The sequence below is a fragment of the Trachemys scripta genome, chromosome 19 (genome assembly GCF_013100865.1).
Source record: "Trachemys scripta elegans isolate TJP31775 chromosome 19, CAS_Tse_1.0, whole genome shotgun sequence".
Classification (NCBI taxonomy): Eukaryota; Metazoa; Chordata; order Testudines; family Emydidae; genus Trachemys; species Trachemys scripta.
In genome coordinates, this window is record NC_048316.1 from 9834156 (window position 1) to 9858527 (window position 24372).

The window sequence follows — 24372 nt, forward strand, 5'->3', positions numbered from 1 at the left end:
ATGTGTAAGACTGTTGAATGCAGCTTCTCCCCGACGTACACCTGATTCAAACAGGCTGAATTCTATTTTGTGCCTCTAATTTGTTCTGGCAAGTAGATCTGAGGTAGGGATTGTGCAGAAGAGCTCCGTTCAGTCAATTATCTACATCCACAGTGATGACCCCGCTCCCATGCACTGCCACACTTGCAAGAGACCTTACAATTGACAATATACAATTGCAACGCTACTTATAGGAAAACTTGTGGGTGTTGTTGGGAATGTGCATTTTCCCAATGAGAGACTTGCAAATGCCGGTTAATGCTCACAATCTCTCAATTTTAACCAAAGTTCAAAGAATGTGCTTTAAGGTTCATTATCTCTCCAAAGGGATGTTATTAAAATGTCACCACATGCTGTGGAGCCTTGTAATCCACTGTGTCTTATTTTTACTTAATACATGGACCCTATAAACACCTTCCTCCAATCTTTTCTCTATACTTCTTCTCTAAACACAAATATCACAGCCCTCCCCATTCTCCTAGTCTCTCTTCCCCCAGCAATAACACAACCCCAACCTTCAGGAGCACTTCCAGTGGGCATAGCAGGTCACTGCTGGTGTCAGAATTATTGATTATAAATTGCTTTTTACCTTTTATATGCATCACCATCTGCACACATACATTATTCACCCTTCTCTATCTACATCACACTTGAATCCCAGGCTTTAATTCTTTTCTTTCCTGTAGCAGCTGGCATATTCTTACAACACACCAATCTCTGGTAAAACTTTCCGTTAGCCAGGGTGACTCACTTACCTTGTCTCTGGATTGTAGCCCAATATGTAGAAAAACGAATCCACTCGGGCTTTAAACTCTCTAGCAGCAAATATGTCAGAGAAATGGGAGATATTACACTTCCCTCTGAAAGGAAGAGAACAAATGGTATTAGAATCCCATGCTGGACAACATTCATTTAGATAAGCATCACTCCACTTCGGAAATCAGTCAAGGGATGCATTATGCTCTTGCAGGTGCCCAAACTTCATAATAATGCAAGATCCAACCCTACTATCAGTGACTTCCAGGCAAATTCTCCCATTAACTTCAATGAGAAACATCCATTAATCTTATTCAGTCAGGACCCTCTCCAGGGCAGTCACAAATTAACAGGATATACCTTTAAACAGAAAATCTGCCCCAAACTGCAATGTTTAAAATGTTGATCATCCCTGCTCCAGCCCCTGGCTTTAATCTCTCTTTTTTCTTTTTAATAACTAACTGTTTAAAGCTGATGTACAAAATTCTACTATTAATTAACTAAGAGGTGTGTTGTTGTATTTTTTTAATGGGCTAGTAAAATGACAGTCTTTATCACCACCCTCATGAAACTGGTGAGTATCTAATAAATTTTCAAGACAACCTCGTAAGTATGCTTTAAAAATTTTCAGATCAAAAACAAATTAATTGGCTAAGTATTTTTAGCAAGATTGCACTGTAAACAATATAAAACAATAGAACTTGCAACACCACAATTACTTTTTCATCAGGAATAACAACACCTAGCAAAGGTTTTGTTCCATCTGCCCACGGAAGCCTCTAGATTGGCCTCTAATATATAATACGCCCAGTATAAAACCCTGCTTCCCATTACCTCCTTAAAGATAGAAAAGTTAAAAAATTTCTTTATAAATTTGCTATACAAAGCACTCATCTTTTGTTCTCATTTAGGATAGCCACAAAGGGAATTATGCTGCAAAATGTTTCACTCTCTGCTGTCTTGCTCATGGGTTTGTTAAACTGTTTAGTTCACAGAAGTTGCTGTAAACATTCTGTAAAACACTGCACAGCAATTTACAGCAGTGAAGTAAATCAGACAGCTCAGAAGAGGGCATCAGAGGAAAATGGCTAATCAACTAGAGAGACTTACACTTATCACAGGTATTTGTGGGTAGATGTTTGCAGTTGTATTTTACCTGCAAGTGGAGACTACCGAGACTAGTGAACCACAAGACTACCTTTCTTTTCAGCAGTGTAAATATCTTTAACATTAAGGCCTTGGCTACACTCAGGAATTCCCAGCGCTGCCGTGGCAGCGCTGTGAAGCGCGAGTGTAGTCGCGCCGCCAGCGCCGCGAGAGCGCTCTTGCAGCGCTGTAAGTACTTCACCTCTCCAAGGGGAGTAGCTTGCAGCGTTGCAGGCTCTGATTACACTGGCGCTTTACAGCGCTGTACTCGCTGCGCTCGGGGGGGGAGGGGAGGGGCATTTTCACACCCCTGAGCGCAGCAAGTTGCAGCGCTGTACAGCGCCAGTGTAGCCAAGGCCCAAAAGAACGGAAACAAGCATTTCCTTCCATTTGTGAGTCACTGACCATTCATTCCTCTAGATGGACCATCACTAGTAACAATAATACTCTGGATTTAATTTCATCCAAGGATCTCAAAGCTCTTCACAAACATTAACTAAGCCTCATAAAAGCGCTGAGGTTGGCAAGTGCTATTTTACCTACTGTATTCTGGGCTCTTTTGCTTATTTTTGGTCTCTAAAGACAGTAGCAATGTTTTACACTTGAAAGGCTGCAGTGGAAAACGTATCAGGACACTAATCGGTTTCCTTCTGCAACCCTTTCATGGGCAAAGCGCTTCTGAAAGTTCCATCAACCAAATGTGGCTAAGAATGGCAATTTTTTTCTGCATCAAGCTCTTTACCCACATAGGCTACTGCAAAGCCAAAAATGACTAGGGGACCAGTCCTGCAATTTTACTCTCATGAATATTCTCCAAGAAGTCAACAGGACTACTCATGTGAGGAGGAATTACATAATCAGACACTAGGATTGCCTAATTCTCAGCTTCTGCAGCCAGAGGCAAAGCAAACATTTATTTCTTGGTCAGCTGTCGTCAGACTGCAATGCAATGTTAAAATCCTCTGAAGTTTAAATCAAACCTGTAGCCTTCTTGAAGCATTGACAATCCTGTTCACTGCTCATTTCATCTTAATTTCTTGAAAAGAGAGCTAAGGAATTAAAAATTGGTGGTATTTGTTTTCATCTTTCACAGGAAATTTGGATCAGATAATTTTAAGGCAGATCAATTTTTTTTTAAACTTTCCTTTGAATAATGCCCCAAGACAATTCACCTGGTACAGTAAATAATAACTAAAATCAAGAATATGCATTTATCCAGACACATAAAAGCAATACAATATTTTGATCATGGAATTTTATGCAGGTAATATTAAGTATTGCTACTGAAGTAAAAGACAATTGTGTTTATTATACACTTACATAGTGTTCCATAAGAACTTTCCAATTAAAGTTTTCTATTGATCAGAGCAGTGGACTGGGAGCTGGGATACTTGGGTTATATTTCCTACTGTGTCATCAGCTTTCTGTGTAGTCATGGACGGCCATCTGCATGGAGGGCATGGTAATGTTCTAATTTATTAAATTAAATTTAAAATTAATCTTTTTTCTGGACTTCCCAATATATCTAGTCTTTTCTATTTTGTCATTTAGGTTGTCAGATCATCAGGGAAGTGACACTCCTTATGTGTGTGTCTTGTAGGCAGCTGTGAAAATTACTGGCACATAGTAAATGCTACTAGCTAGAGGAGAATGAGTGGAAAGGATGCGCTCAGTTCTTTGCTATGTAAACAAATACGTTCCTGAACGTCAACATTTAGAAATGTAACTTGAAGCTCTGTTTCATTTTTCAAAAGCGCTAGTTTTAAAATACAACTGATAAACATTCATATAAGAATTGCCACAAATGGAAGAGGTAAGCCATAATGGAAATAAAACTAAGCCAACAGGAAGTGTAGTCTAAAGAGTCATTTAAAATATTTTCATGGTGAATATTTTCTGAATCCCATCTATGGTATATCAGTCTTTTGTCTCAAATTAATCTATGAACTTTCTGTGTTTTATGTTGCCTCCAATTTGTTCTGGGTTTTATTTTATTTATTTATTTTTAAATAGAGGGGGAAGAGAATGAGAACACAAAAGAATCTACAATACTCTCAGGGGAAATTCCATACACATGTTTCAGTTTCTCAGTGTCTAAGATGACAATTAAATTTACAAGCCTGGTTTGAACAATCCAGCCAGCCTCACATTAGCTAGCTCTTCTCTCCAAGTATGTCAATTTAATATGGGAAAGCTACCTTCCTTGAGACACAAAAACCACTCTGGAGTTTCAGGAAGATTACAGCACACCACTGGAATGTTCTGAGTTTATCTAAAATCCTGTAATAAGTCAAATAAAAGATTTTTTTCACCTCCCCTACAGCACAAGTTGCAGCTAATTTGCCTTGAAGTAAAGGGCTTCAGAGAAGTGGCTTTGAACAAAGAAAATGTCTCCAGATGGTTTCACTGAAACACCATCTGAGCATTATTATCAGGGAGATTATTCAGTTCACATTTTGACAATATCCATGCACTCTTCAGCAAGCTGAAAACTCGATGGATGCCAGTAAAAATAATGCCTTAGTATTTCTATCAGAAAACATTTGTAAGTAATGGTGTCTCCCCCTTTGCATGGTCAAAGGTTAGCCACTTAAGTTAAAAACTAACTGGGCAAAGAGAGCAGCAACCCCTGGGGAAGGGCAGAGAACAGAGAACAATACAGGGGTCCGTTACCTCCTCTGTTTATACAGCTAGCTTTTAATGGAGCTCTCAACTGAGCTACAATGATTTCTGCCTCAGAGGAAAAGTCTTTAATGCAATTTATCAGGGCTGCACTAACAGTCATTTTGCAAAGGGAGGTTATTGTTAATGGTGAAATGAAACAGAGAGGAAGGGAGGGTACCATTCCTACAATAAGTAGCAATAATCTAAATTTGCAATGATGGGAAACAATATCTTCTGAACACCATAGATTAGCTGAGATTAAAATGAGATTTTTAGAATCACAGCTTCTTTTCAAATTAGAACAGATAACACAAGTTAATTATTGCATGTGGTGAGAAGGAGCCTGAGCAGTATGCTAATGCTCCCTAAACAGAAAAGGACAAAAGACAGCTCTCCTCCTCTGTTCTAAGATTTTCAGTGCTATTTTTCCTCCCTGCCAAGCCTGCTGTGGGATGCTGCACCAGGTCTTCTGTCACTTACCTGAGGGCAGCAGCATGATAAGTGTCAACATAATCTGAAATGAAGAGCTCTCGATTCTTGATCACTGGATCTGTAATAACAAGCTCTCGTCCAGAGTCTGTGAAAAGAGAACACCACATTAGCTTGCAGAGTCCCAAAGCATCTACCTCTGCAGATTCACAGGCACTTTGTATGTTATACCAACATTAAAAATATATTTTTAAAATAGGGTTTTCTGTGGCACTCGCTACAATAATACTGAGCAACTCACAAATATTAACGGATTTGGGCTCCCCGTTTGGTATGGAAATACTATTAGCCCCATTTTATACAAGGGCTGCTGACAGGAGCTTTCCCTTTGTACCCCTTAAGAAGTGTGCAGGAAGGGAACAGCTCTTTTGGGAACGACAGGAGAAAGTGCCTTGTGTACAGAGCAGGCACCTTCTTCTGTAACCTCTCATCCCCACCTGCTCTGTCTGTTAGACAGTCTGTTCTATACGATTTTACATGCCGGAGTTTTCTAAAATTTTATACATCATCATTTTGATGTATATCTGTGTGCTGAAAGTCAGTGGTGTCATTTTGGCTGTGAAGAACATTTGTTGTCATATTTTAAAATAGGTAGTTAAAATCCAAAATGCAACCTTGACTATCGAGTCATCAATGATGCCTTTAATAATCCCTACTTAAGAACATAAAAATATTTTATACGCACAGACGATGCTACTTTGGGCTTTGGCCTTGTGCTCATATTTCCTGGGTGAGAGTGAATCAGTGAGAGTGAATCATTAGACTCATGCAGATTTTACTACAGCACATACAAAAACGACCCTCCTAACATCACCATTAAAGAGAAAATATTCATAGATTTATACCACTATATGCCAATCTATTTGGATACTTAAATATGAATGGCAGTGTTCCATTTTTAAAGCATGATTTTTTTTTTTTTTTTTTTTTTGAGATCACAATTCACCTCCAAAGGTTTTCAGTGTTTTTGAGGCTGCCCCAAGGAAATTTCCAGCTAGGAAGAGTGGAATCAAGTTTTATGGCTCTCTTGAAGCCCAGGCAAAAATGATCCTGGAAGATTTAAGAATTCCTGTCTCTGCCACTATTAGGAAAATCAACAGTTTATTATTGTGCAGCTGGGATGGGACGTCAGAGGATGGAGCACTCGACAATTGCTCTGTTCTGTTCATTCCCTCTGAAGCATTTGGCATCAGCCGCTGTCGGAAGACAGGACACTGGGCTAGATGGACCATTGGTCTGACCCAGTATGGCCGTTCCTATTTAGTCCAAAAATCGGTGGGTGGAAGAGAGGGGAAAGAATCAGTTAGCAACGCTTCCAATGAAACACTAACTGTCGTACTATGTGACAGCGAGTACTAATACACATTAAGATAAGGCTAAATAACCACTCTTTGGCAAAAATTTAGATCTAATACAGTATGTCAGAGGCATCCAAGAGTAAAAGGGGCTACATGATTTATCCTTAACGCAACTTGATCTCATAAATGTTAATTTGTATAGTCCAAAAAAACCTCAAGGGATGCCAACAACTTTACCCATCTGCTGTCTCCAAGTACAACATTAATACATACAGTACAGTAAATCATCATAACTGAGATGCAGCAGATTATAGCTGTGGTTAGGGCCCATATGCTGCTAAAATGAACCCGGGCATAGATATTAAAGGACCTCATCATCTGCATTCTAATGTCTGGTTCACGCTGACAGTTCTTATCTCACATCCCTATGCATAAACATTGATCTTGTTTTCCACAGACTGGTAAGCACCCCTTGACTCCAGTAAATGTCCATGTAAAAGCAAGTTAAGACTGACACTACAGAGTATGACTCACCGTTCTCGTTGTGTCGGTCCTGAACCAAATGTTGATAGACTGAATCTGGGACTTCCGACTGGCGATAGTACCATTTGACATTCATAAGGAGATGGTCCCGTTTGCTCTGAAAAAGAAGGTCTAAGGCATTACTGAAAAGGAATTGAGATCATGGCTGTCACACCCATCTTCCAAAGCACAGAACTCAAGTACCACTGAACAAAATCTGAGGTAAGGAGAATCAAAAGCAGAAAAATATTCATATAATGTAAAAAACCCCAAGGGCAGTGGTACTTGTAGCACAGAAGGCCTTCATCCTTAATAAGTCTAAAGAGAACAAGTGACATCCATTTCCATGCAACGTTAGGTGCGCTTGCTTGACCAGCCAACACCAACCCTGGAAGTGGAGAGTCGGCAGCATCCTTGGGTTCTCACTGCACTCAAGCAATCTTCTTACCCCTCAACTTCCAACAAATCCAAAGTAATGTTAGCCAGATACAGAGGAGCTGCAATTAGCTCCTTCTTGGCAGCAAAAAGAAGAGAAACCCAATGGGGCCATTTTTGGACAGCAGACTTCCCACAAGCCTTCCCAATGAGACACTGCTTTGCCCATCATGTTGAGGGCTCTTTGCTACATTCTTGTCTGGCACCAAAGATGTCACACTTTAAACCCAACATTTGCAAGCTCTGGATATTCAAGTTCTTTATAAGGGGAGAGATTGAGGCTCACCAGAGAATCTAATCACTGACTTGCTATGTCTATATTTATGAATCCCACCCCCAGTTACCAACTTCTCAACAGGAAGTTAAAATGTAAATACCTCTCACCAAGAGAATAATTTGTAGATAAAGAAAATTATGACACGTATAGAATCTTTGCTTTAATGTGTCTCTGAATCCCTCAATAGCCAATTCTTGCTGCTACTCCAGAACACTTAAGGAAACACAGGAAGGCCTAAAGGGAAATTAACATTCCTTCAGAATGAGGCAACTGTAAGCACAGAATGTTTATTTTTTACACTGCAATTCTCCTACCAATTCTAGACCACCCTTCAAATATTTAAATTTAGATTAAAAATATTTATGGATTGTTTAGTCTAAGTTCTTGCTGTCCCTCCTCCCCTTTAGCCTGTTATAACAATGTCTATTATTCTTATTTAATCAAAAACACACAACTTACAATTAAACACTGTTCTTTAAGCCTCTGGTTAAAAAACACATGTAGTACCATAAAAGGGCCAGCTAGTGGCAGCATTGTGTCAAAAAAAGATCTCCAAACACTATTACTACCACGTGTGCTGTATACTACTTTGACTTAAAAACAGTTCAGAAAAACAAACTGCAATGAAAATGTGTCCAAGCTTTAGAGAAGAACCTGCGCTTCGTTAAAGATTTAGAGAAATAACGTAAACGATAAATGACTTGTCTGATGTGCCAGGTTCGTTGGCTACCATCACTATCTCCGACAGTACCTTAAGTCAGCCCAATCTTTTTAAATCTCAGAGACATTTCATAGACAGAAAGGATAACTGTGGGTTTAAAGGTTTTGCTCTCCTCTTAATGCAAGTACATAAATTCTCTTAATGGTAATGAGTTACATGCAAGCACTGGGGGAAAGAAATCTTACCAGCCAGTAACTGCAGTTCTTTGGAAGAGATGCCTCTGCATATCTCCCAGCACTGCAAACCTTTAGAAACTCTAGGAAAGCAGTGCTTACTGTGTCCTCACCACCACTCCTCACAACACTGAAAGCTCAGACTGGAGGTCACAAGAGGCCACATGGTCTCTAACCACCTCAGTTCCTTTCACTAAACTCCAATGTCTTTCAGAGAGTAGAACTCCCACGATAAGAGGGAAGGTGCATGGGGAGCATGAAGATGCAGAAGCAACGCTCTCAAAGAACAAAACTACAATGTCCTCAAGGTGACCTCTCCATGTTCCCATTTGTAGGGTCTAGCAAGCACCACAATTCCCAAGAAGGAAGCATGAGGATTTTTAATTAAACAAAGATTGCAAAACTGCTCTCCCAAACCAAACCACCACTACAGATGCCCAGTCAAGAGAAGAGTGCTGAGTAAATATGAGAAAAGAGCTTCAGGTAGAAGGCCTACAGATTTCTACAATGATAATGTTATGAAGGCAGGCTCTCAATGCCATCTTAGCCCTGGCAGAGTGAGCTCTAATAACCTGAGATACTGACACCATAGAAAATGCATGTCTCAATGCATCACCTAATCTGATTAGGTATGAACTGATTGCAGAAGCAAAAACTTCTAATGATTTCCCAAATATGTTAGGACAATCCAAAATCAAAACTCAAACTCTTCTGAATATCTAGGATAGGTAGGCTAGTTTCCCGCTGGTAAGAAGGTAGTTTGGGGAGATTAGTGGTCCACTTTGAGTGGAACACTAGATGCTACTTTAGGTAAAAAATTTGGATGCAACAAAGGAGAACTTTCTCCTCTATGGAAGACCATGAATGCGTTTGCAGAGGGAAAGAACAGCAACCAAAGACCGCCACTCGCTTTTCTTGCAGATCTAATTAAAAATGCTGTTGTGAGAGAGGCAGAAGACAGAGCATTCAAAAGGTGCCTCCATTAACTGTCTCAGCCCCATTGAGATCTCACATGGGACAGGTTCTCTGACTGATGGAGATATTAAACAGTCTTTTGAGGGATCCTGCAACTGTCAGATGGCTGATGATTTTACAGTTGTCATTTGGTGGTAATGCAGGTAAGTGCTCCTTGATTGAGGACAAGGACAGGCTGAGACAAGATACCTTGGGAATAACGTAGTTCAAAATCAATTAAACGAGGGCAGAAAACGGAGACAGGCTATTTGCTGCCCACAGAGAAAACAGTTCCCATCTGGGGGAAACAACACATTAGCATGAAAGCTTTTATTGGATTGCAGCAAGACAATCCACACTCTTGCAGAACATGCTAGATCATAAATAATCAGTGTCTCACGAGCCAAGCTCTGAGGTGAAAAGACCACAGATAGAGAAGCAGAATGGATTAGAACTCAGACTATCTAGTTATGGTACTCATGAGAGCCAGGAGTTCCAAGTATTACTCTCATCCAGCCCAAGCTGGAATGACAAGAATGAACGAGGCACCCTGTCCTGTCTAATCACCAAAACAAGTAATGGAATCAGTGGGAAAGTATTTAGCAGATCTATGCTCTAGTCCAACAGAAGCAAACTTGTCATCAGGTCCATCTTTCCTCTGGAGCAAAACAGAAGACACTGTACTTCTGTTTCCTTCAGAGACAGAGAGAGATCTCTTTGGAAAGACATTCCCGCCTACAGGACAAGATGATCCAACTGCTTCACAGACTGCTCTGCTCATGTAGTCTGCAACTTAACTTGCCCAAGGACTTGCTTTCTTTGCCAGCAAGGTGGAAGAGCCACAGGATTAGTTCAATGAGTCAGACAAGTGTCAGAGGACCATCTCCTCCCAACATAACGAATATCAGAGAACCCCCTGTTTGTTAAGAGAGTACTGCTGTTGTGTCATCCATCACCATTTGTACTACGTGGTCTCTGAATAAAGATAAAGCAGATATGAAAGCCTGTTATAGGGTCCACAGCTCTAGAACTTGATATGGAATTTGGCTTCTTATGGATTCCAGCCACCACGTTCTCACTTGTGAGTGAGTACCCAGCCTAGAATGGAGACATCTAGGATGGCTTCTGATGGAGAAGACTCCTGTCAGTACACTGTCCTTTAGTCCCCAACAAAGACAACAGTTAAGGTGTCTTCATGTCTTCTATGTTCAGAGCACAATTTACTGCCAGCCCATGAGATCCAAAATAACTCACTCCTGAGGGTTTGCCTTCAAGAGGCTCATGGCATGGCAAGTGTTGAAAAACCCTTCAGCGGAAGAACTCAGATGCAAGGGTATCAGTAAAGGTTTTCTTCTGACTATCTATGACCTAAGTAGTGGCCCAGGGATTCCCTCTAAGTCTTGACAAGTGCAAGCGTAAATCAGCTAATTGTTCACGTATGCATACAGACACATTTCCTGGTGCCTGAGGAATCCTGCCACCATGGCAAAACCCTTCGTGAACACTGCCTAGAAGCTACAATTCCTTTGTCACAACAGCTACCCAGGTAAGCCTCTAATGCCACCCTGGATGGTGCAGAAGCCAATCCTGACAGCTCCTGGAACAGGGAGTCCGAATCAGGAGTTACATTCTCCAGATCTGAAGGAGACCCACAACTGGATCACACCAGCACAAAACTGGAACTTAGCTAATGACAGAAGTGAATCAGCCTGGAGAGAGCCACACCATCACCAGAGATGGAGAGCTTGCCAGAGTTCTAAGGACACCTAAACAAATACTTTGCCTTAGTTTTTAAATGAGGCTAAGGGGCAGTGGCAGGATGGCTAATGACAACAAGGATATGGAGATAGAAATTACCACATCCAAGGTGGAAGTCAAACTCCAACAGCTTAATGGGACTAAATTGGGGGGCCTGGATAATCTCTATCCTAGAATATTAAAAGAACTAGCACATGAAATTGCAAGCCCAATAGCAAGGATTTTTAATGAATCTGTAAACCTAGAGATCATATCCTATGACTGGAGAATTGCCAATATAGTTCCTAGTTTTAAGAAAGGGGGAAAATATGATCCAGGAAACTACAGGCCTGTTAATTTGACCTCAATTGTATGCTAGGACTTGGAACAATTTTTGAAAGAGAAAGTAGTTAAGGATATAGAGGTGAACGGTAACTGGGATAAAATACAACATGGTTTCACAAAAAGTAGATCGTGCCACACCAGCCTGAAATCCTTTTCTGAGAATGTTTCTAGACAAAGGAAATGCAGTAGATCTAATTTACCTGGATTTCAGCAAGCCATCTGATATAGTTCCACATTGGAAATTATTAGTTAAATCGGAAAAGATGGGGATTAATATGAGAATTGAAAGATGGATAGGAAACTGGTTAATAAAGGGGTGACTACAATGGGTCATGCTGAAAAAAGAACTGTCACGCTGGAGGGGGGTTATTAGTGGAGTGCCTCAGGGATTAGTCTTGTGAACAATTTTATTTAACATTTGTATTACTGACCTTGGCACAAAAAGTGAGAGTGTGCTAATAAAATTTACGGATGACACAAGGTTAGTAAATAGCCAATACTGGAATATCATACAAGAAGATCTGGATAACTGTAAACTAAAGTAATAGAAATGGGATGAAATTTAATAGTGCAAAGTCATGCATTTAGGACTAACAACAAGAATTTTTGCTATAAACTGGGGACATCTCAGTTGGAAGTGACAGAGGAGGAGAAAGATCTGTCTGTATTGGTTGATCACTGGATGACTATGAGTGTCAATGTGATGCAGCCGTGAAAAAGGCGAATGCAGTCCTAGGATGCATCAGTCAAGGTATTTCCAGTAGAGACAGGGAAGTGTTGGTACCATTATACAAGGCCCTGGTGAGACTTCATCTGGAATAAATGTGTGCAATTCTGATCTCCCATGTTTAAGAAAATATCAGGGGGTAGCCATGTTAGTCTGTATCCACAAAAACAACAAGGAGTCTGGTGTCACCTTAAAGACTAACAGATTTATTTGGGCATAAGCTTTCATGGGTAAAAAGCCCACTTCTTCAGATGCATGTTTAAGAAAGATTCATTCAAACTGGAACTGGTGCAGAGAAGGACTATTAGGATGATCCAAGAAATGGAAAACCCACCTTATGAGAGGAGAGTCAAAGAGCTTGGCTTGTTTAGCCTAATCAAAAATAGGCTGAGGGGAGATAGGATTGCTCTCTATAAATATATCAGAGGGTTTCTAAGCATCAGAGGAGTGAAGTTCTGGAACAGCCTTCCAAGTGGAGCAGTGGGGGCAAAAAAGCCTAACTGGCTTTAAGACTGAGTTTGATAAATGTATGGAGGGGATGGTATGATGGGACTGCCTACAATGGTTTGTGGGCCATCGACGACTGCCAGTAGCAAAAATCCCCAACTGCTGGAGACAGGACACTAGATGGAGAGGGTTCTGTTACTATAGAGAATTCTTTCCCAGGTATCTGCCTGGCGATTCTTACCCACATGATCAGAGTCTAACTGATCACCATATTTGGAGTAGAGAAGGAATTTTGCCATGGGTCAGATTGTGCGAGAAGCTGTGGCCCAGGCGGGGGCAGGGGGGCGGCCTGTTCTTGGGAGTCTTGGCCTTGAGTCTCTTCCACTCCCAGCGGCTGGCCTGCAGCTCGTAGAGGTCGCTGCTGTACTTGCCGTACTCCCCCATGCCCCCAAAGACCAGCAGCCGGGTGCCGTCGCACATGAAACCATAGGCAGCGCAGCCGGGAGGGATGTCGCCCCGCACGGCCGGGATGAACCACTGGTTGGTGGCTGTGTTGTAGACGTGCAGCTCATCAACGATGCCCTCATTCCCGCCCCCGAAGACAATGATCAGCTCCTTGATGGCCATGGCGCGGTGCCCGTGGCGGGGCCGGGGCACGGGGCCTGACCAGCCCACCACCCACTTCCAGCGGGACTGCAGGAGCGCGGGGACACCGGGGTCCGGGGTGCCCCCACTGGGGGCCGACGGCAAGGCCACTGCCATGGCCCCTCTCACTGTCCGGACGGGGACGGAAAAAGGCTGCTGGACACCAGGCGCCTTCACACCACCTTGGGAGCCGCCATCTTGCGCCTGCTGTGTGAGGGGAGCCGCTCTTCCTTCCTCCTGCCCGGCACAGCCGCGGGCACCTGGGGGAAGAAATACTTCCTCTGCAGCATGGGGCACAGGTCACTTGCAGGGTGAAACTAATGTAAATGATGGATTCTCTGTAACCTGAAGTCTTTAAACCATGTTTTGAAGTCTTCAGTAACTCAGCCAGAGGTTAGGTGTCTATTTCAGGAGTGGGTGAGGTTCTGTAGCCTGCAATAGGCAGGCAGTCAGACTAGATGATCACAATACTCCATTCTGACCTTGAAGTCTATGAGTCTGGTATTACAGGAAGAGCTGGAGGCAAGTTTGGCACCAAGTAAGCAAGAACCAAGACCTCTGATCTGCCTATCCATTCCAGGTAGCCACAGCAGCATTTATTCTTCCTTGTCTCTGACAACACCAAGTCCCTCAGTGCAAAGAACCAACCAAACTCAGCAACCTCTTAGTTCTGCTTTTCTGTCCCTCAAGCATAAGGGTAAGTACTCATGAATGCTGAGTATCAGTAAGATGCGAGATCCAAGGAGAGTTAGACACCAATTAGATAAAGGCTTCCCATGTAGACAGAGAGACTGTGGCCCCAAGGAAATCATACCAGCTAATTCCTATCTGGAAAGTGGCACCATCTAAGTTTCTGGCACCTCAGCATCACCAGACTGACAGGAGCCTGGTTCCCATTCAATTGCATTTCCATTCTGGAAGTGGCAGTGAGTTTTCCTTTTAATTGGTACCCAAGGTAGGTGGTAGTTCTGGCACTGATAACTTCTGCTCTCTATCCCCTCACTTCCCAGACAGGAACAGGACCCCGAACAAAGGATGGATCTGGGGACTTCCTGGCTCATAGGCCTTCCGCAAGAGGAAGGCTTGGAATCAAGTATGCTTGTACTTTTGTGCCAAAACTGGACCACCAGGCTGAACCACCACCAAGGAATAGCTTTCTCCAAGGCACAGGAGGCAGCCATATGTGCAACCAGGAAGATGGAGGGGCCTGAAATATGCAATTTAAACCTAGTATGTGTTATCTTTTGGATAGGATGTGATGTCCAAAACCAAAAGCCAGAGGTGGACCAGGAATGTGAACTGTGACTACCTACAATTACTGTTCTAAAATGTAGCTAAACTATTAAGAGTTTGAACTGTAACAGGAAATCAACAGGAGAGTTTGGGGCAAAAAACCCTATGCCACACACACATGATTCTGCAGGCACACAGCAAAGCTCGCCATGTAAAAGAAGAAAATAAAGCAGTTGAGCGTATAGGCTCATATAACCTCAGCTCTGACCATTCAGTGACATGAGGGGATACTGCTGCAATCCCAAAGGGCACTGCCTTCCTGGAAACCTGGAAAACCAAAGCTTAGCAGCACTGTAGGAGGCATCTCACAAGTGGGGATATGGAGAGGCCATTTTTTTTTTTTTTTTGGATAATTTCTTAAAGGTCCACTACACTTTATCAAGTTAAAGACAGACTTGTGGCTAAAAGAGAACTAGGAGATTTGGGCTCCATTCCAGTTTCTGCCATGGACCTCCTGTACAACCATGGGCAGATTACTTAATGTCTCTCTGTCCCTCAGTTCTCTGATCCATAAAATAGAGTTGATAGTACTTCCTTCTCTAGCAGGGGTGTGGAGGGTTAATTCATTAATATTTATAAAGAACCCCAAGATCCTTGGATGCAGCACTGGACACAGGTCACTTGCAGGTTTAAAGTAGTGTAAATGGTAGAGTCTCTAATGTGAAGTCTTTAAATCACGATTTGAGGACGTCAGTAACTCAGCCAGAGGTCACAGGTCTATTACAGGAGTGGATGGGCGAGGTTCTGTGGCCTGAAATGTGCAGGAGGGCAGACTAGATGATTATAATTGCCCCTTCTGACCTTAAAGTCTATGAGAAGGTGCTATTAGAAGGTCAAAGTACAATATAAATATACCTTATTTTAAGGCATGTTGCTTGTTGTCTGTTATTTTGGTAGGGAAAAACAGTTATTTTTCAGCAAATCCAAGGTTTCATGTAAAGCCTTATTCCCGCTGCTCACAGTCTGCCCACTCCCTGGGTTCATCTTACTTCACCTTCTCATTTGAAGATGACTAGCAGCAGAACTAAGCAAATGGTAGAGATTTGGGTAGAGACGGGGGAGGGAGAAATCCCCATTTAGACCGCAATTAATTTTGGCAGTCTTTTTACCCATAGAAAGCCAGAAGTCTTAAATATTTGGCTTCATACTGAGTGCCTGTGGCAACCCTAACAGTAACACATGCTAGCAGATATTCCAGTTCTGTTTAAACTGGAAAGTACTTGCCAATACCCATCTACTGGTGTTATTTTCACCCCAGGCCCACTAGTATCTCTTTTATTTTAGGTTTTATTTTTTCCCTACAATCCACACCTCCAAATTGAATAAAACAAATGTATGTCTGCATCGCATCCCCTTGCCAGTTTCACACAACTCATCAGTTTCAACAAAAAGTGGCACAGAGATCCAGGTCAGCAAGAATTACACACAGGAGGTAGCAATCTACAACCCCTTCGATGCAGCATTTGAAGAGACTCTGGAAAAGGTGAACTGACTCAGTGGGCTCGATTTAAAGAAAAAAATTAACCCCCTAAATTGAAAGCCTTGATTGTAGCTTTTACTTTTTCTTGTTGTTGGCTTTGTGATATTAAAAGGGGAAATTATTTCACAGTATGGGGGGGGGAGGGTGCAACTGTGGGCTGAGTAGCAAGTTTTATTTAGATTTCCCTTTTACACAAAGGTACCTAACAGAGTTTACGTGGTAGTGGCCTGAATTCAGAATATATTTGCCATGTTGCCTTAGCCACATACCTATGAAATACTTGAAAATGAATCCAACAAAGGAGCCCACCTGTTACAAAATTAGAAGACCACTACACTGCCACGTTAACTGATCAGTGCAGAGCCTGTATTTCAGACAGACAGTGTAACATGTGAGGAAACATTCCCTTAAAATAAATAAATGAGTGATTTAAACATGCATTTCTTGGGCTGATGGCCTGGGGCTTCTAATTAATGCACAATGAGGTTAATCAAGCTGATCTCAATGAATCTCACCTTCTTAATGACGGGAGTAACCCAGACTTGAAAATCAAAATTCTGCTAACAAACTTTTAAAATTAGTTAGAGGAAGGAATGATGCCTACCAAAGGAGACCACAATCATGAGCACAGGTTATTGTGGGGTTATCCCCTTAAAGTAATTAAATATAGTTGTTGTTGTTGTTTTTAAACGATGGTGTCTTCAAAGGATACTGATTGGGTTAATTGAACAAAAAGTCGCCCTATACTGAACCCTGCCACTCGATTTCAGGAACAGTACTGACTGCTTTAGATTGATAGTTCCAATGATAGTCCTGAAGAGGCAAATAAGAAAGGGGGGGGAGGGAATTAGAGGGGCTTTTATACCATAGAAAAAAGTTTTTCTTCTCTGTCTTTACCCTTTCTATGAAACTCAGAGGCACGAATAATACACTTTTAGAACTTTGCAACTGGGGTGGGAAAGAAGGTGGTATTAAATATTTGGTTGCATAACCAGAGTTTCAAAGTTCTGTGGATAATCACATTTGCAGACATCTTTTGGGGTATGGAAACAAAGCACCAATTTCCTGTGCTTTGCACCCCTAAAAGGAAAATTACTGCAGTAAAATGGGCACTTGAAATGCAATTTAAAAGAAAGAACAGGGTAGAAACTCTGCCAGCTGACTAACCCGTCAGCCAGACGAGAACTGAATGTACAGACACCATGTTTCAAAATGGAGGGGCACAATTTACTCCAAAATGCTGACTCGTTCTTTCTTTTGCATCATGCAATGCACCTATATGGCAGGACAATGGCTGCAAGCAGAATGCAGAAACAACAAAACACGTTGTTGTTTACAATCGAGATGTGCAAATAACTAGTTCTATATAAACCCCTAGACAGATGATGCAACTAAAAATACGCTCACATACTAATTTGCTGCAATCTTTGCTCCACCAATATCAGAAAGTATTTTTCAAATCAGAGCTACCTTTTAAGGTCTCTTGTTACAGTGATTGCGCTTTTTGTCCAATTAATTTAAAAGCATAATCTTGAAAATTGTTCTGAATGTCTACTCTCCAGCAGGGCATTTTTTTAAAATCTGATCTTCCACTCTCACCGAAATTATAAAATGTCTATGAGAATCTTGCTCCTTACAATTATATCAGTCTTTGCAACAAAATTCCTAGACATACTGTACTGCATGCCAAGTTTCCAAGTCAAACTATACTCAGTTACAGAGTAGATTGTACCACGATGTCTCAAGATGCCAACTTTTGTGACAGCCTTTTTTTTTTTTTAGGAAGCGTGTGCACACACCAGAACAAACGTCCTCTTGTTAATGAAGTGTTACATAGATTTTTTAAAGACGTTCATACGAAAGCTACAGACGGGCGGATATCTATGAAATTCAGAACTAGCATGCATCTTGAGAATGGCAACTGTTTTTAAGTTTCATTTTATTGAATTTAGAAGGTTCTCTTTGCCATTTAGCTTCTCTCTTTCACTAAATAAAAATTGTGTCATCTACTGCTGGAATATTTCAAAATAAAAGAGCATGTAGGTTTTTCAAACCACAGATACCGAAAATAAAGACTATACCTGGCTTGTAAATAAAACATGTTACTGTTAGCAACCAGTTTGCAACACTTAATCCATTTCCATGTGAAATAAATTATCCCTTTATTCTGGAGTATGAACTACAATCCCAAGTAGCCTATAAAAGTGGCACAAGTATCTTCTGGGTTCAATTAAATTAAATTTGACAAATCAAAAATAGCGAGCCTCTTTTTTAACATAGACGTTTTTAAAAAACCTAGCTATTGCACATTAATATTCAAATCTCTTGTAAAGCTTTCACAGGGTCAGAATATCTTCCCAGGGTTATGATTAACAAATTGTGCAAATGGTCACAGATGTCCCACAGATCCTCTCCAAGTGTTTAAGCAGTTTCTCTCATTACTTGCCCTATTTAGTTACTATGTTAAATCACAAGTAGCTTTGGAAGCAATATACAGTACATTGGAGATGACAGATGGACACGCTGGATTCAGTGAGCAGTAGCTATTTAAAAGCGGCAAACTAGAAGGTGGAAAACAAGGAAAAGGAAAATTTCTCCCTCCTTTAAAATTCCTATTTAGAACTGAAATCCTTTACACAAAAAGATCAGCTGATAAATTCTAGGATAAGAGATGTTAACACATTAACTTAAATGTTTAAAAATAACCTCCCCCTTTAAAAGAAATACTCTACATGCTGCAATGTGCAGACGCTCTGACCCACAAAACTAGTTTTTAAATTGACATTATCTTTCATTATTGTGGATTATTTGCATGTATTAACAATCTTTTGGACAATGTTTGTCTCTGAAAAGGAATCATTTTTTGTTCCAGGAAACAGTTCCAATTATGCTTAACAACACAGAACGGACCTGTCTTTAATCAAAGGGCAGTAGATTTGGCTTGCTTCACTGATTGATTTTTTTCCCCTGCGTGTAGAATTGCTACCAACGTTTTGTCTCCTGCTGTAGGAGAAATTACTTCAGTACTTGCTTATTTTCAAATGAAAACCAGGAATACTTTTATTAACCCTCTGGAAAAAAATCAAAGTCAGAAGGTGAAGAGATTGTGGCAGGCATGTATTTTCTTCCTGTTTTAGGCTGAAAGGGTTGGTTCCAGGCTTCCTCAAGGTCACCACCGCACCCTCAGGACAGCACTTTCTGTGCTCTTGATTTCTTGACTAAATTATGAAAATACCAAACAGCTGTTTATAAACCAAAAACCCAGCTTGGCAACATAAAGGTCATCTTTAGAACTGAAACACGTGCATTTTTAGAAAGTACTCAGCATATTTATTTAGAAATTAATATTGTTCACCATCAATTTTATACGAACATGAGTGGTGATGCAAATTATTGCTAGTAAACATAGTAATATTGTCCAAAAAATTAGAGTGCTCAGGATTCAGCAAGGAAGACAGACAGTAACGATATTAGTAAGAGTATTAAATATGGTGCTATTTAATCTTCCCTGCATCTCAAATGAAACAATTCAAGGAGGCTGCCTTTTGGCTCCTGTCCTCTTAACCTGAACCAACACAAAGACTGCAACCTTTAAACCTGTTAGTGTTATCTAATGACTGTTCCATCTACAAGAGCTTTTCTAATAGAAACATGCCTTGATGGCTTATCTCAGTGCACAAGCCAGGCCACAAAGAACCGTCGGCTTGATTGAGCACCGTAATGGAAGGCAGGAAATGAGAAGGCTTGGTTAAGCCGCGGATAATCGATCAGCGTATTCAGTGAAGTGTGAGCTGAGCTAAGAATAAGCTGCTTGGGGTATCAAATATTGCTGTTTCCAGAGTAAAGTCCTATTTCTGTGATCTATATAGGAGAAATAATAATTTATTGACAAAACAATATAGGATTTTTTCACGTCTCCCTCTTGACATTTTATGATTGTTTACAGCAAAAAATTCTCTCTACCCCCTCTCCCTACAACTTTAATAGATGAAACTGCTTCTGGAATTCATGAAGCCACTTCAGTATGGTGCAAATTAATTCATGGCCTTGTTTGTCGTTAACTCTTAGAAATCTATGAAATATTGTATTTGCCTCTTTCTCCCCCTCAAAATCCAAACATTTATACTTCTCTACATACAAACACTCACAGACAAATCTTTGGGAGCATACTATTCCTAAAGATTACATAAGCATGATTACATAGTTAAAACACCGTTTTTCTATCTACACAAACAAGACATGGAGATTCCTTGGGGCATGGCCATGCTGCCCACAGTTTGGACTACGGGAATGTGAACAGCAGCATGCCCCAAAATCCTGCACTGTAATTCCCTTGTGTGGATGTGGTAGGTACAAACTTGAAGGTCCCTAGTAGTACTGTTTGAAGAGGACCTGGGAACCTTTAAGTTCTCGTCCACAGCGGCCACAGAGGAGAGTTACTGCACAGCACTTTGCTGCACACAGCAATTCATGCCCCCATAGTCCGAACTACGGGGCAATGTAGACATGACCTTAGTTTGATGAGAATTACACTAAGTGTAAAAATCCTACATCTGAATTTCTATAAGATTTAAACCACTGCTGTTCAGAAACACACGTGTATTATATATAAAGCGTGTTTAAGTTTGTGTAGAACTGGTTCCGGTTTAAATCATCATAAAACAGTGTACAAATCCCATAAACTGCTTTGAAAATGTCAACTTACATACATGCATGCACACATTATGCAACTGTTGTTGTTGTTACTGTTGCCTTAAGCCTACACATTTGAACGCATGAGGGTTTCTCTTTATTTTGGGGTTACAAGGAGAATCAGAATCAGTCTTAAAAGGGGACTATAACTGCAATCTCAACAGCTCCCTCTCCATAACACACATACCCAATTCTTGGGGAGATGGAGCTGGAACACTAGTTTTTTAGTTCCTATCTGCTACTTCAGATGAAGAAAGAGCTCTGTTGACTATTAGCTACAAAAAGACCCTCTTACTCATCTGACACTACAGCCAGGTAATAAAACAACAATATCTATCTCTTACGTAGCACTGCTTCTCAGTACAGCTACATGTACAATTACAGCTTATTTTATTCAAATAGCACCGTCTCAAGGAAATGTATTAATTCTATGGGAAATATGTAGGTATAACCAACAAGTAAGGGGAGATAAAAAGAAAATGTCAAGTAAGTATTTTTTTTTAAATGACTAAACTAAAGCAAATAAACACTAATTTACCCTGAAGGCAAAGGAGAATGCATCTGCAAATGTTCAGGTCAAACCCAGGTTTTCTAAGCAATAAAAAGATCTTTTTTTTAATGGGCGCTGGGTGCAACCTTCACTGTGAATAGGCTTCCACCTGTCCTTAAGGCCATGGTTACACTAAGGAGCTTACAGCGGCACAGCTGTCTCCTAAAGTGCTACCACCGCAGATGCTCTATGACAATGGCAAAGCTCTCCCATTGACTTCATTACTCCAGCCCCTACGAATAAACGTAGCTATGTCAGAGAGAGACGTTCTCCCGCTAACATAGCGCTATCCACACCGGCGCTTAGGACCCTAGTCCAAAGCGGCATTATGCATTGATGTCAATTTCTCAGTGCAAAGCATTCTCCCAGGACAAAATAAATCCTCTAATCAGATACACCTTGTTGTTTAAAGCAAAAAGCTACTTCAGTTACCTTAAAACTTGCATCCCCTATAGACTTACTGTCTTTCTATTCACTAACATGAAATCAGCTAAGATTAGAGAAACCACATTAAAGAGACTGCCCCTGCCCCAAAGAACTTACATGTGTTATACCTAAGAAAGTTGCATTAAATCAACAGTTCAGGGGCTCAAACTTCATCAGTAGAAGGTTCTTCTAAGGGATTAGAGTACTGGATTAGCTCAAAGTACAAGTATTTTGAGCCACCAACTCAACTACTTTCACACAGGGAGATAGGAAGCTCAGTATTTATTATTATTTATTTGTATTATTGAAGCACCAAGGAATCCCAGTCATGAACAAAGAGTCCATTGTGAAAGTGTTTAATACATTAAAGTAATTCTTATGAGACATCCAAGGTTAACGCCAAACAATTCACATCATGACAAAAAGAGAACTCTGCACTCCAAAGACAGTACAGCAAACTGTTTGATGAACACCAATCTCACAAACAACCAATTACATGAACCTCTTTTCCTCAGATGGAAAAAAACTGAATGCAACTGTGGTGTTGATTCCTCATTTCAATGCCTTCAGTACATTGGAAATCGCTTTGCAGAGAGTTGAACAGTAAGAAGAAACTGATGCAGTGCACCATACTGCTACCTACGCACCATAGTTATATAATTTTGAGGTGTTCAGTTTTATGAACTTTATGATTTTATTAACTCCTCAACCCCCAACCATAAAATAAGGATTCTACTGTATTCTGAAAGACAATCCTCTCCAATATACTATCAAGGTAACACCATGCACAAAGAGCTGGTTATTGTTGTGAGAACATATTCACTCCTTAGCCACCCCCACACTGCTTGTTGCCATGAATGGAGTTGGTTAGTTTCACAGCAGTTGCTCTGTCTGTTTGGTTCCCAATGAACAGAAGAAGTGGGTGTGTGTCAGTGATTCCGCTCAACATCAGGGGAAAGCTGGCATTGATTATGCAGAATATCAGCTTGTGCATATTGGTGGATCTAGGGACATAGGAGGGAAGGAGAACATAAAGAAGATTCCCATAGAACATTTGTGCAGCAAATATACATTTCCCTGCAGTGTACAACCCAAAATGACAACAATGTGCATTTGGAGTGAGACTGATCCTAAAAAGAAGTAAAACTGAGTAGGCCTAGTCTCATGGTCCAACCTTGAAAAAATGCTAAAAAGAAAAACAGCGAACAATAAAATGGACTGCGAAAGTGTTATTAATTCTAACAACACACAATGTTGATAATAGAGGCAAAGGTTTTTTTAAAATAAACTAATTTGTTTGGTCAGCGTTCCTTTAAGGTACAAAGCTATTAAAGCATCAAACACAAAGCATACTGTTATATACAAAAACCATATAGAGCAGGAGTGTTTCAAGAAAAGTGCTGTTTAGGTTACTGTTACAAGTAAAACGGTATTTGCAGAACTGCATACTCTGCCATATGTGTAGAACTTGCATGTAAGTCGCATGAAAACAAGTGCAGACTAGAGCGAATAAACCAAATGGGGGGTGGGGAGGAGGGGAGAAGGGACAGTCAAGCCAGCACTGCTTTCAATATACTTATAATCTGTTTATGGATATTTTGAACTCAGAGTTCCATTATACAAATTCCAACTTCAAAAATAAACTTAATTTGATTTAATCTTTCACCCAAAAAGAGGTTTGAAATTTGTATCCAATTTAGTTTTTTATTATTAGAAACCTACTTTATTATTAGGGCCTTTGCTAGTTATTTAACACTGGCCAAATTGCCTATACAGCTTAACTGCCGTTCTGCAACAGACAAATGTTTAACCTAGAAGCAGGCAAAACAAATACATCTTCTAGATTTAGACTCCAGCCTTTAATCCCAGCACCACACCCTTTAATTACAAAGGGGGGGAAATCCTTTGAAAAATTCACTGCTTTTTTTTTTTTTTTTTAATGACCTTTACACTGTGACTAGAAGATAATTACTGTGTAGGTGCCTTGCCTGAATTATTTCCGAACCAACCATAGTCACATATTAGTCCTCCCTCAGCGCAGGACGAGATGACCTCTTGAGGTCCCTTTGGGTATATCTACACAGCAAAGAAAAATCCATGGGTTGCCCGTGCCAGCCGACTCGGGCTTGCAGGGCTCTCAGGCTGTGGGGTTGTTTCATTGCTGGGTAGACTTCCAGGCTTGGGCTCAAGCCCAAAGTCTGGGACCTTCCCACCCTGCAGGATCCCAGAACTTGGGCTTCAGCCCAAGCCTGGTAGTTTACACAGCAATGAAACAGCCTCACAGCCCAAGTGGGTTGGCACAGGCCAGCCGTGGGATTTTCTTTGCTGTGTAGACATACCCTTTCAGGCCTACATTTCTAAGATGTCAAGTATCAGAGGGGTAGCCGTGTTAGTCTGAATCTGTAAAAAGCAACAGAGGGTCCTGTGGCACCTTTGAGACTAACAGAAGTACTGGGAGCATAAGCTTTCGTGGGTAAGAACCTCACTTCTTCAGATGGCATCTGAAGAAGTGAGGTTCTTATCCACGAAAGCTTATGCTCCCAATACTTCTGTTAG

At 40.9% G+C, this 24372-nt stretch overlaps 1 protein-coding gene across 8 annotated transcripts in view; it reads right to left on the bottom strand.

The window, feature by feature from the left end:
• The window catches only part of RERE (arginine-glutamic acid dipeptide repeats), a 396982-nt gene that overhangs the window by 172934 nt on the left and 199676 nt on the right, over positions 1–24372 (bottom strand). For all 8 annotated transcript variants that reach the window (XM_034753081.1, XM_034753088.1, XM_034753087.1 and 5 more), the window contains exons 4-6: positions 6927–7032; positions 5086–5182; positions 795–899 (exon numbers count right to left, since the gene is read on the bottom strand). In XM_034753081.1, the coding sequence (XP_034608972.1) occupies positions 795–899; positions 5086–5182; positions 6927–7032 (308 nt within the window). The remainder of the gene's footprint in view (positions 1–794; positions 900–5085; positions 5183–6926; positions 7033–24372) is intronic.